The following is a 14,681-nucleotide window of genomic DNA, read 5'->3' on the forward strand; positions in this document are numbered from 1 at the left end:
TAAAACATTTTCGTTACTGAAATAAAATAAAATAAAAAATATATTAAAAATATTATTTTAGCTATTTGCAAAGGCAACATTTCTCATTTTAATTTAGTTAAATTTGATGTTTTAAAGTAACTAAAACTAAAAATGAAATTGATAAAAAATAATAAAAACATATATAAAAACAAAAACTACTAAAAATGACAAAAATACAACAAATTAACAAAAATTGTTACTAAAATTAAATGCAAACAAAAATACTAAATATTAATAAAAACTATAATAGTATCTTATAGTATAATCATTTGTATTATTGTTAATTTTTGTACATTACACTGAAAATGTAAATGCTAGGAAACAGTTTTCACTCAGAAATTGCTAGTAAATTAAAAAAATAATTATTAAAAAATGGCAAGCAACACATTGAATTAAATGTGACATTTTGATGTAGGAAGAAAATGTTTTGTTTTATTTACAAATTCAAAAAAAATATTTTTTATAGTGTACGGCCATTCTTTCTCTAATTTTAAGCCTAAAATGTAACCAAATAATGAGATTTATGCTTAGAACAAGCAGTTTGGCTCCTTGAGTAAAAATAATATTTAGAATGTTTTTATCGGAAAGCAAGACCAAATACTAATTATGAACATGATTTTTGCAATGCATTAAGTGTTAAAGTGGCTCTGTTCCAAATCCCAGTGAGCTGCCTACATAGACAACACTTTAAAGACATCATTCCAGGTGCATTCCAGATGTGAGGACTGTTTCAAAACGTAGACAGCAACATTATTTTGTCTCATTTTACAAATCTAAAGCAGCATGACATGCGTCCTTCATCACTAAAGCAATCAGAATGCACCGTGAAAAGATCAAAATGATTCAATATGGTGGACGACTGTTAGAAAAATGTTGATTATCAATATGTGACCCTGGACCACAAAACCAGTCATAAGGGTCCATTTTTCAAAATTGAGATTTATACATCATCTCAAAGCTGAATAAATAATCTTTCCATTGATGTATGGTTTGTTAGGATCGGACAATATTTGGCCGAGATACAACTATTTGAAAATCTGGAATCTGAGTGTGCAAAAAAATCAAAATATTGAAAAAAAATCACCTTTAAAGTTGTTCAAATGAAGTCCTTAGCAATGCATATTACTAATCAAAAATTAAGTTTTGATATATTTACAGTAGGAAATTTACTAAATATCTTCATGGAACATGATCTTTACTTAATATCCTAATGATTTTTGGCATAAAAGAAAAATCAATAATTTTGACCCATACAATGTATTTGTTGGCTATTGCTACAAATATACCCCAGAGACTTAACGCTGCTTTTGTGCTCCAGGCTCACATATGCTGGGAAGTAAAACAGTTCAGTCTAATCAAAAGCGGAGTGTTTTACCCATTGCTTGTGTGTTTATGGGACATTTATGCATATTAGAGCATTGCATCATTAGCTGAGCAACAGTCGAGTCTCTCTAATGGACTTTTGAAAGAGATGCAAGGTAAAGTTAGCAGCTTCAGCAACAGACAAACCAGCTTCTGTCGGAAACAAAAAGGCCTGCTTCATCGGTTCACAGAAATCCACTAGTTTTAGAAAAGAAACAGAGCTTGAGCGAGCAAACAAAGAGAGGGCAGACAGAAAGGGACATCTTACTGGATACACAGAAGGAAAATGTTGTGTTAGTTGATGCAGCCAATTAATTATATTGCAAGCCATTTAGAAATCTATAAAAGAAGCATAAAGGGGTTGAGGCTGTTTGAGAAAGTGTAAGTATGGTATTAAAAAATGCAATACGTGTATTTCAACCGCTCTGGGCGTTGTTACGTTGGAGTCTTTTTTAAAAGGGAAACGCTGTGTCTTAAAAAGGAGAAACCTTTAAATTATGCATTTCATTTTCCAGCCTCTCTTTTCTTCTCGCTCTTGTGTTTTGTTTTTGAGGGAGTGAAAATATGGCTGCACATGAAAAGGCGTTTTTTGCACGTTTTGCTCGACCCTGAGGGGGCGCTGGTGAGGTGTGTGTAGTAAAGTGTGTTTGAAATACAGGTTGAGCCTCGTTTCCATTAATAGATCATCAGCTTTAACATGCATAAGAGGTATGATGATATGTGACCCTGGAGCACAAAAGCCATCTTAAGTCGCTGGGGTATATTTGTAGCAATAGCCAAAAATACATTGTATGGGTCAAAATTATAGATTTTTCTTTTATGCCAAAAATCATTAGGATATTAAGTAAAGATCATGTTCCATGAAGATATTTTGTAAATTTCGTACTGTAAATATATCAAAACTTAATTTTTGATTAGTAATATGCATTGCTAAGAACTTCATTTGGACAACTTTAAAGGCGATTTTCTCAATATTTTGATTTCTTTGCACCCTCAGATTCCAGATTTTCAAATATTGTCTGATCATAACAAACCATACATCAATGGAAAGATTATTTATTCAGCTTTCAGATTATGTATAAATCTCAATTTTGAAAAATTGACACTTAAGACTGGTTTTGTGGTCCAGGGTCACATATATATCATGCAACTCTGGAACTAGAAATCGGTCAAGTGTCTGAGAACCAAATAAAATATCACCTTTAGAGATCTTATATACATTCTATCAATCAAAGACAGACACTGAAAACAAAGCAAGACACAGTGCAACATTTACATTTATGAATTTAGCAGATGCTTTTATCCAACACGACTTGCGTTGCAATGGTCAGAGACATCTGTTTGACAAATGTCTACATAGTCCAACCATTAAAAATAATGCAACGTGTGCAGAAGCCAAAGTAAACAACTCCACGTGCCACACACATTTCATTACTCACATGAAACTGTCCAATAGTCTGACAATAACATGCTGCAGAGCTAATGATATGATACTCTCATCAGCTCAAAAAAATACATCATGCACATACAAATATTGGGTAAATAGTTTGCTTTATATTTGATTAGAGTACTTTTCAGAATCGAATGAAATATATTTATAGTTAAAGGTCCCTTATAGTCTCATCACTCCATCCACTTTCTGAGCAGCAATGCATTCTGGGATTGCCTCACCCATGCATGCAAGATACATTACTGCTCAAAGGTTTGGGGTCTTTTTTTTTTTTTTAAGAAATTAATTCATTTTATTCAGCAAATATTTAGCCATATTTTATTTATTTTAATTGTATTATTTATTTATTCTTTAGCTGGCTCATACACTTATGTTCAAAAGTTTGGAATCAATAATTTTTTTTATGAAAGAAATACTTTTATTTGGCAAAGATGTATTAAATTGCTCAAAATTACAGTAATATTACAAATAATTTCTATTTCAGCTGTTCTTTTGAACTTTCTATTCATCTGTGAATCCTGAAAAATTATGGTTTCCACAGAAATATTGGGCAGCAGAACTGTTTTCAACATTGATAATAATCAGAAATGTTTCTTGAGCAGCAAAGCAGCATATTAGAATGATTTCTGAAGATCATGTGACACTGAAGACTGGAGGAATGATGCTGAAAATACAGCTGCGCATCACAGAAATAAATTACATGTTAACAGATATTCACATAGAAAATAGCTGTTTTAAATTATAATAATATTTCACATTTTTTACTGTATTTTTAAATAAATAAATGCAGCCTTGGTGATTTTGGTTAAATGAAACATTTTGTTAATGCCAAAAAAAAAAGCTCTCCAGATAGGGTTTGGAACAGAGACACTTTTTAGTTTAATAATCATGTTGTTAAACATTTAGACAGTTTGACAAACTATTATTTATTTCAGCATTTATGCTGTTTTTTAAACACGGCCCATATTAAACAAACACGCCTCCACTGAGCAGATGAAAGGTGATAGCGTGATGTTAAACATGCAGAGCTGAATGAAATTACCCGTGCGATGTCTCAGACAGATAAGAGCAGCGCCATCAGCGACTGCAAACCAGCGAATGGCATTACCTGCACCGAGTTCAGTCTGCAGTAGCCGTTCAGGGGGAAGCGGATGACGTGGGTCGGGTCCTGGTTCCAGCCAGCGTTGACCGAGTTACACATGACGTCACCGGTCTCGGGGAAGATCTCCTCGATGAGCACCTTCTCCCCGCTGAGGGCGATCCGCTCGCCGAGGTCAGGGGTCACGCGAACCACCAGGCAGTCGCAGGGCTGCGCCAGACGCCTCTGCTCCCGCTCCTGCTTCCACCGCTCCAGCTCCTTGATCATCGGGGTCAGCTGGTAATAACGCGCCTCCTCGTACAGGAGACTGAAGTCCTGAACAGACAGACAGATGGATGGATGCTTTATCAAACTGATCAAAAGTGACAGTAAAGGCATTTATAATGTTACAAAGGATTTCCGTTTCAGATAAATGCTGTTCTTCTGAACTTTTTGTTCATCAAAGAAGCCTGAAAAAATTCTACTCCGCTGTTTTCAACATTGATAATAATCAGAAATGTTTCTTGAGCAGCAAATCAGCATATTAGAATGATTTCTGAAGATCATGTGACACTGAAGACTGGAGGAATGATGCTGAAAATTCAGCTGCGCATCACAAAAATAAATTGCATTTTAAAAGATATTCACATAGAAAACAGCTATTTCAAATTATAATAATATTTCACAGTTTTTACTGTATTTTTAATCAAATAAATGCAGCCTTGGTGAGCAAAAGAGACTTCTTTTAAAAACCTTTAAAAATCTTATCAACCCCAAACTTTTAAATTGAAGTGTAAATATATTAAAATGCATTTTTTTATTTATTTATTTTTTTTTAAGATTTTTTAAGCATAAACCTAATAACACACTGAAAAAAATTTCATTCATCCAATTAAAAAAATTTAGGGTAATGATTCACATCTATATTTTTTAACTTGAGCCAATGATAACAAAATAACTTGCCCTAAGTTATATTAAAAAAATATATAGATGTGAATCATTACCCTACATTTTTTTAATTGGATGAATGAAACATTTCTTTCAGTGCAGTTTGCTTGATTTATACTTCAAACAACTGAAAAAATGTCAAGGGGAGAAAAAAAAAACTAATGCATGAAAAACTTGCATGAAGCATAAATGACAACAGCATCAAAAATTAAATACACTCAATTGCAGGTCATAGAATAAATCTCAGCGCTAAAACCCTCTGGTTAATCAGATCGGATCCTGTAATGTAGATCCTGTACTTCTTTCAGCGCTAGAAATGTGATGGACAGTCTTTCGAATTTTGGTAGAAATAATAAACCAGTTCACAAACCATGAAACCAACAAAGAGTGAAGATAACCTATTCAGATCGCATCCATAAAACGAACAATAAATAATATGCATAAAATGCATTCAAATCTTACAGTTTTAGGTCTTTTTAATGTACAATAAACATATACTAGATGTGCACACTTTTCTTAATTTTGTTACATTTTTCAGAAAACAAGACTTAATATCTTATGTAATTTTACTTTTTAAATAAATGCACTTGATTTAAGAATGTTTAGATATTTATACAGGAAAATAAGAAAAAAAGCATTTAAAATGCATGCAATATAAGTTTTAAAAATATATTTTAGATCGTTTGAAAACATTGTAAGTGGACATTATGAGGGGAAAAATATTAACAAATACATATAACTTTGGCCTGGACACATTTCTAACCTCAATACGTGGATATCGCTCTTTTTTTGCCCATGTATAGATGTTTACACTTTCTAAAATTAAAATAAGAGTGGTGTTTCCCCATGCAAAATTGCAGGACACGTTGCACGCTGAAGATTAATACTTAATGAGATAGTGATGCTATTACTGCAAAAGCTGCTAACAAAGCAACAAAACAAATAAATACATAAATAAAAGCCAATAAGTGAACGAATCTTTAAAAAGCAGTGCGACTGGGGTGCAGGGTGGCATGTTTAGCTCTGAGGGGTATCAGCGCCGCCCGCGGGGCAACAGTCAAGACGTTTGGCAGGATCTCATGCTCGTTGAATCCCGTCAGTGACGGAGCTCCAGGCTTCAGCGTTTCTTTATCCAGGCAGACAACAGCAGACTGCCAAACGCTCGCTCTCTTCCTCTCGGGGATGTCTTGCCAGGGGTTTTTTGCCCCTTTCAGTTTTCCCTTAATTTCCCACAAGTCCAGATGGTACTATTCTTCCTCGACTCTCCATCACGGAGCGGGAGGAGCCGAGGTGTGCAAGAGGGAGGACAATGTTGGAGTTCAACTGAGGATACGGCTTTGTGTTCAACGTCTGCAGAGTAATCTGCATGAAGATTGATATGAACAGTCATGAAGTGCACACAGCTGGAATGGTAACTAAACTACGTGACTTATTGTACACGCGGCTTCTCTGCGTTTTGCTGCAGAAAACAGACAGAGAAGGATCAACCGTACGACACAGACTGTATTAAACTACATTATCGCACAGCTCTGTGAGTTGTACATAATTAGTATATTCAACTTGATCCACCTATATGCAATATACTCAAGTTATATATACTCTATAGCTGCTTGATTGTTTATATTGTTGCAAAATGTAACTGGGTCAAAGACGTTAAGATGTCCGCATCAAAAGAAATTTACAAAAGTGATTTTATGTCCACAGAAAGCACATTAAATATAAGTAAAGTGTCTATTTTAAGGTTTCAAATAAGTTTTTGGAGAATAAAATGTCAAAATTTGGTTGAAATAATGTTACATTGTCATTCAGTGTAATACAATATTTATGTAAAAATTCAAACAACATGCTTATTCTGACGTGTACATATTAAAATATATAAAAGAATAAGGGAGCATGTTAAATTTGATTGTTTTAAATGAGTAAAAATTTCTTACCGAGTGACAAATGGGCAAAACCTAGGACAGTGGCAAATTTAAAAAATGTCAAATTACAACTAATTAGTATTTGGGGTGAAAGTAATTAGTCTTTTAATATATCATAAATTGATTTTTGTTGTAAATATGCCTGACAAGATTGTTACACTGAATGACATTTTAGTGGGTCACTTCTGTAAATCAGAGAAAAATTTATGATATTTATTTTTTTGCTCAGAAAAACAAAAACAAAATTGCAATTAAATTAAACAGATTTTTTTTTACATTTTTTTGGGCAAAACAACAACAAGTTAAAGCAGCATTACACTTATTGTTTTTATGCTTAAACCCTTTTTCGTCTTTGACCCAATCATATTTTTGCCTAGCTCTAATTTGACAATAAGGCATGAAGGTATTAAGATATTATAAACATTAACATAATGATTTCCTGTAAAGCTGCTTTTAAACAATGTGTATTGTGAACGTGATATACAAATAAAATTTACATGATAATGTATGTAATATAATTTATTTTAATTAATATTTAATTAACATAAAACACATTGCACATTTCTGCACAAAAACACTGTAAAAAATGATTTTCTTAGTATTGTTTTCCTGTACAAATATCTAGGCAATCTTAATTCAAAATATTAATTTTGAGAATTTGTCTTATTTTGTGAAAAAGGTATCAAAATTAAGTGAGTTTACACTTAAAACAAGACAAAAAAAATCTTCCAACCGGGCTAGAAAAATAAACGTGTTTTCCCTTTGAATCAAGCTTATTTTTCTGTTTTAAACTCACTTAATTTTTTATTTATTTAATTAAATATTTTAATTTTTTATGACAAAGCGAGACTTAATATCTTATGTAATTTAACTTTTTAAGCAAATGTAGACATTTACTGGAAAACAAGACAAAAATACTGAGGAAGAAAATCATTTTTTTTGCAGAAAATATGTTTAAAATACATGCAGTTATAAATATACATTTACAAAATAATTATTTTTAACTAATAATATACTGTTTTTAATTGGCAATAAATATATACTGAATGTTTACACTTTTCTTACTTTCGCTACATTTTTCAGAAAACACTTAAGTAAATGCATCTTGATTTAAGAGTATTTAGATATTTGCACTGAAAACGAGAGAAAATACTTTTGCCCTTCACAGTGCAGATGACAAAATGCATGCGATGCATCAGCGCTGGAGGGAACAGTGAGGTTTTAAAAGACGCGCCTGGGTCTCTGTTTTTAACAGGACTCGTTCTCTAAAGCTCCTCTTGTAGTCTAGCTTCATGCAACATGTCGAAGAGCCTGATACAAGAGAGGTGAAGAAAGAAACCGAGCCCAACAAGAGCAGATAGAAAGACAGACGATACGCTAGCCTGAAATCCCATGTTCAGGCGATCATCCGACAGGCCTGTTGTGATCCAAAATAATGATCTTTCTCTGTTGCCCACCGGCAAGACAACATCTCTCAGACAGACAGAGAGAGAGAGAGAGGCAGAGATATTCCCCCGTCTCCATCTAATACGTACTGTATAAGAGATGACCATTTCTCTTTGATTTTGTCAAACACATGCTGATGTAGAGGTCAGATCCTATGTGACAAACCTTGGAATCAAATCCGACTCTGTCTTACTCACTGGATTTATTATGAACGAACCATCAGTGCATGTTATTCTAAAAACAAAAGATTGTTCATTAAAATGCTCCCAGTGGTCACAAAACTTTGAGAAATGACATTAAAAGTCGAACGGCAGCTTTTATTTATTCAAGCAGCTTAGCAACTGATAATCTCTGGTACAAATGATGCTTTTTCCATTGAGAGATGCAAAACATATTCCGCTTTAGCTCCACGTTCACATTGATTTAGCCAAACGAACGCCACCACGGGTCATGACAGTCACGATGCCTCACAGATAAAGACACGCTTAACACCGCCGGCTGCCGTTGCATTTCTGTCTGATTTCCCACACGCTGATCAGCAGATCAAACCAGTCTAAACTGGGCTCTTTGTCCGACTCGAGAGAGGAAAACAAAGTGAATCCAGATCAAGATTAAAAGATGTAAAAGTAGAGTTTATTCATGAGGATAAATCAGCCGTAAATATAGATTTTATTAAAACATAATTGAATAATTGAATATTAATATAAGTAGTAAGTAATTTGTCTATCCATGGTGACAGTCAAAATACTGTGCAATGTGGCACGATCACAGCCAATCAGAACAGATTTCATGCTTAATATTTATCTATGTGGATTTTCGGCCAATAATATTGCACTATGGGCGGAGCTACCAAATACAACAGAAATAAAAATCGAACGACCAACAATATGTCCTGACATTCACTGCTTGTCATGATTGCATCTGATTAACACACAAACTCATGAAAGAGCTGCTATTACTAGTCATTTTATCATGTTTTTTTCTGGTTCTGTGCATTATTGCATCTTGAAATGCATCAGACTTCAATTTGCAATGCACTGCATTCTCAGTATTGCCACAAGGGGAGCTACAGCAGACGTTAGTGTAAAGTGTCTTTTTCTACTGTCAGTTTTTTTCATTCAGCTCAACTATCCACCAACCAAAATAACAGTACCTTGAAGTAGGGCTGCACAATTAATCGAATTTCTAATCGCGATTACAATTACGGATGCCACAATTACGTAATCGTTCAAAGCGGCAATTAATCGTTCAAAGTCCACTTATGTTATTCTGTGTGCTTAAGATTTCTTTTTTCTTTCTACATGTTATCTTAAGGGTTTTCCCATTGTTTTAATTTTAGTTTTAGTATAACAAAAAAATTTAAATTATAATCGACAATTATGATTTTTGTCATAATCGTGCAGCCCTACTTTGAAGAAAGAAAAATGGCAAATGCAATCTCTTTAATATCTTAGTTCTTTCTCTCGGACAGCAATGAGATTTAATGGAGATCAAACGGTGGAATATATATTGTATCTAACAATGCAATGCAATCACTTCGGTCTCCCAAGTCCAGCGCAAAGAATGAAATCTAAAACTGGATTAAAAAAATCCCAAATTCGAAATAATCTATTTATTTCTAAAATGATAACGGGATGCTAATTGCCAAATTAACATAATGCAACGAGCAGGGTTATTACAGTTAACTAAAACTAAAGCCATGAATTTTATTATATATTTTGTTACTTGAAATAAAATAAATGATAATTAAAATAAATTAAAATATTAAAACTTAAAATGATTTTGTTTCGGATAGTTGTCAGGCAATATTTCCCACTTTCATTTAGTTTAACTTGATGTACTAAAATAACTAAAAAAATTTAAAAAAATAATAAAAACTATATAGAAATATTTAAATATATTATAGATAATATATCAAATATATGTAGTGAGAAATATTTAAAATAAAAATAACAAAAACACACAACAAAATTACTAAAACTAACATTAAAATTAAAACATTAAACATAAAAATAAAAACATTTAACATATAAACAAAAACTAAATATGATACTAAAATAACAATTTAACTTGCTGTATTAAAATAACTAAAATTAAAATGGAAATAAAAATGAATAAAAACTATCTAGACGCATTAAAAAAGAAACAACTAATAAAAATGACAAAAAAACGACAAAATTACTAAAACTTTAACTAAAATTTAAACAAAAATGTAAAAATAAAAACTAATTCAAAATATTGATAAAAACTGTAAAATAACACTGATTTTAACTTGGTGTTCTAAAATAACTAAAACTAAAACAAAAATGAACAAAAACTATATAGACACATTAAAAAAACAAAATTACTAAAACTTTAACTAAAATTTAAATGAAAATAGAAAACTGAAAAAAACTAATTCAAAATATTAATGAAAACTATAACAGTATCCGAAAGATACTAAAATAACACTGGCAATGAAGTCATGTGACAATAATGCAGCATTTATCATTGCATACTGCATACTGTTTCACATACTATTTTTTCGCAGTATACAGTGTTTACTGTAGTACAGTACATGTGCACACTACATTCTATTCCAAACAGCCACTGAATCAGAAGCTTCAGACAGCATTACGCTGTTACCTTAAAGTCATCCGGCAGCAACAGTTTGCAGGTTCGCAGGAAACTGAGAATGTAGCGGAATATCTCTCCGTCCCTGTCGATGAAGTAATGCTGCTTTAAACTGTCCAGAACAATGGGCTCGGTTCCGTTAAACAGCCTGCTGATCCTGAAAATTAAAACACACACACACACACACACACAGTTAATGGAGTGAGGCCAGCCTCCTTTAAATGCATGAAACAATTAGCATTTATTTTTCAATTTTATTAGTGGCCGGCCAAAAAGGCATTAACGCTCGCTTCTGAAACAAGAGGCTTTAGGCGGATTCGAGTGGCTGAGAAAAGCATTTCAAGTCCTTCTCTGCTGTGAGATGAATACAGCGCTGGAAAGCCTTCACCACAGCTTCATCATCTTCACCAGTCACATGCCAATTAATAACTCCCACATAATATCATGATGTCAGAAAGCAGGACAGTCGTATAAAAGCCTGCAGATGATCTGCATATGTAAACTAGACAGTCACTATGCAGTTGAAAGTTTCCTGTGCAACAAAACATGAGGATAAAACTGTTTACTGATCAGTTCAAAGTCCAACAACTTCTTGTGATCTGGAATAAGGCCTGTTTTAATTATTGACCGATCGCAACATCTGTATGAAGTGAACTTGAAGGAGAAAAAGAGAACAAGAGAAATAGAGAAAGATAGAGAGATCTAGATCCTCTCTTTGCACTCTTGTACTTTTCTTATAGCCTCCGCTAAGCAACTTTACAACACACACACACAAAAAAATCGTAATGTATTTTATGCAAATGTCATTTATTTGAACGATAGATAGCAAAAGCACACCGAAAGCAAAATCATTTAAAAAAAAGAACCATTTTGGAAACATTTCAGTGACCAGTTCTTACAATAACCAATTTTTCTTAATCTGAAGAACTTTTTTCACTATAAAGTATCTTTTGTGGATGTTAAATGTTCTTCGTGGAACCATTGATGCCTTTCTTTTTAAGCAAGTTCGAGAAGATAAAACAACAGATCAGTGCTTGTCCAGCATTAGTGGAACAGGACCATCATTTGGCTCCTGCAGCATTTGCTTTGATATTTTTTTAATCTAATTTAAAGTGTGACTAAAGTGTCGAGACCAGATACTTTCTGAACTTACCAACCATCACTATTTTGGTCAAATTTGCATTGCATGTATCCTCAATGAAGAACAATCAGTGAAAAGATACATGCAAGATGGCAGGTGAGGTGAGAAATGTTGATTCTAAATAAACTTTAATTTCTTTGTGAACTGAAAAATACTGATAGAATTGTTTTTGGTGATGAAAAATTGAATATTTTACCCAATATCTCCATGTGCTGTGTATTTTGATGCTTATTATTAGAATACAGTAAAAAATGTCACTTGTGAGGTTCCATGATAGTTGGGATGCTCCCTATGTAGGCAGCTCACTAGGTTTTGGAACGGAGCAAGCACTCCCAGTACACTATAATACATTCTTCAAGTAATCTACTAACTTTATTTATTTATTTATTTTTCTTTTACATATTTTTGTACTTTTTGAGAAAAAGCCGGTTTTGGAAAACTTGGCCTAACACAACAAAAAAAGTAAACAAAAATGTATATATATTTTTATTTTATACTTATTTTGATGCCTATTATAGTACAATAAAAAAGTATATTTTTAATTGTAAAAATATATATTTTTTGTTTTTATAATTACAGAGTTAACTTCAAAAGTCAATACATTTTTTTTTTTATTTTATACTTATTCCCTATGTAGGCTGCTCACTAGGTTTTAAAACAGAGTTTGTGTCCATCACTAGACAAAAAGTGCAAACATTTCAAACACATGATAATACTTTTTATTTTTTTTCTTTCATTTTTTTGAGAAAAAGCTGGATTTGGAAAACGTGGCCTAACTCAAGAAGTTAGCTAGCTGTCTGTTAACTCTGAAATCATAAGAATAAAACAAGATATTTTGAATTTTAAAAAATATTTTTTATTTGTATAATTTTACCGTTAAACGCAATCATAAAAATATATTTGTTAAATTATTAAAAAAACGTTTTATTTTTTTATTTTATGCTTATTTTGATGCTTACTAAAGTACAATCATAAAATCAAATCAGTCACTTGTGAGGTTCCATGATAGTTGGGATGCTCCCTATGTAGGCAGCTCACTAGGTTTTGGAACAGAGTTTGTGTCCATCACTAGACAAAAAGTGCAGATGTCTCTAATACATTCTTCCACTAATCTACTAATTCTAAAACGTCAGATTCTAACGTCTCATAACCGTTTACAGTGCATGATACACAACATTTCAATGCTAAAACTATTATTCAGCACAAGTGCCTTATTCAGCGTCCTTAAACACAGGATACCTGGAAATACCTTCATCTTTCTGCGTGTACTTCAGCTCTCTTTATGAACTCTGATACGATCAGCATTTCCTTCCGCTCCTAGCCGAGAGACAGCGCTATCGCCGCTCCAGTGCAATCTCCTCTTTAATCATTGCTACAGTTTCTGGATCAGCTGACGGCTCTCATAAGCACTAAGAAGACCGGCCGACTGCTTGTCAAAGCCTGTATAACGAACAACAGCCGGGGTATAAAGGCGTTATTGTCGAACATAGACTATTGACTCTGCGTAAGGAAGTGATTTGCAAACACAAACACAGTTCACTGAGCTCTGCCAGGTGCATGTATTTACAGACTTTTTTTTTCTTTAATGCACGACGAAATTCATACTCTTCCACGCAAGTCTACTCTATAGTCGTCACCTTATGCACTTTCTAAAGCTCTTGTTTTTTCTCTCTTTCTCCCTCTTTTTACCCACTTTGGAAATCGATGCAAAATGCTTTATAAAAAACCAATACTCATCTCCCTGTAGCGCCTGCGGTCGTCCTTTCTCATATGGTCTTGCAATTCTTCCAGCTAGAATTTCACCATGCCCCTCCAGGCAAACACTGTTTTTCATCTGCACTTTTTTTAAAAAAGCAATTAAAATGCTGCCTGTTTTTCTTTTCTTCCTCCTCTCCCCCACCCGTCTCTCTCTCTCTCCATCTTTTCTCTGATACTCTCTCCCACATCCTCCTTTTCCTCTAAATCTCTGGCTGCGTTCACACAGCAGGGGAATATGGTTGTCAGTCTCATTCAGAGCAGTGAATACGGTTCAGTTTGATCATGAAAGAAAGAGACAAGCCATTTCTATAAGCAAAGCGACTGGATTTTGAGAGAGGGTTCAGTCTATGTGTGAGGTATGAAGGCGATTCTTCAATTAGAGGCACTTTTGACTACTTGAAATCTTGAAAAATGAAACTTCTTCGACCTATGATTCATCTGTGTTGAAATATTTATCACATGAATAAAGATCTGGCCTTGATCAACCTTCAGCTGGATTTGAGTTTACAGTGTGCTGGCGGTGACATTTTCACTTTTCGGAGAAAAAGATGGATTTCGAAAATTTGGCCTAACACAACAAGTTAGCTAGCAGTCAGTTAAGTAAAAAACTTAATAATGATATTTAATAAAAATAAATAAAAAATATAAATAAATAAATATATATATGTGTGTGTGTGTGTGTGTGTGTGTGTGATTTTTTATAGTTAAATATTGTTTATATAGGTTATATATAGACAATATTTAATTATTTAAAAAATCACATATTTTTATCTTTTACTTTACCTGCAATCATAACTGCAATCTTACTTTACTTTACTTACTTTAACTGCAATCCTAATATATATATATACAGTGTGTACGGAAAGTATTCAGACCCCCTTAAATTTTTCACTCTTTGTTAAATTGCAGCCATTTGCTAAAATCATTTAAGTTAATTTTTTT

At 33.1% G+C, this 14,681-nt stretch overlaps 1 protein-coding gene across 6 annotated transcripts in view; it reads right to left on the reverse strand.

Annotated features, from left to right (window-relative positions):
* Nucleotides 1-14,681, reverse strand: part of LOC107668486 (BTB/POZ domain-containing protein kctd15-like) — a 28,659-nt gene that overhangs the window by 6,912 nt on the left and 7,066 nt on the right. For all 6 annotated transcript variants that reach the window (XM_016460371.1, XM_016460369.1, XM_016460368.1 and 3 more), the window contains 2 exons: nt 10,853-10,997; nt 3,942-4,247 (listed from right to left, as the gene is read on the reverse strand). In XM_016460371.1, the coding sequence (XP_016315857.1) occupies nt 3,942-4,247; nt 10,853-10,997 (451 nt within the window). The remainder of the gene's footprint in view (nt 1-3,941; nt 4,248-10,852; nt 10,998-14,681) is intronic.

Source organism: Sinocyclocheilus anshuiensis, unplaced genomic scaffold, assembly GCF_001515605.1.
Source record: "Sinocyclocheilus anshuiensis isolate Anshui unplaced genomic scaffold, SAMN03320099.WGS_v1.1 scaffold2085, whole genome shotgun sequence".
Taxonomy (NCBI): domain Eukaryota; kingdom Metazoa; phylum Chordata; class Actinopteri; order Cypriniformes; family Cyprinidae; genus Sinocyclocheilus; species Sinocyclocheilus anshuiensis.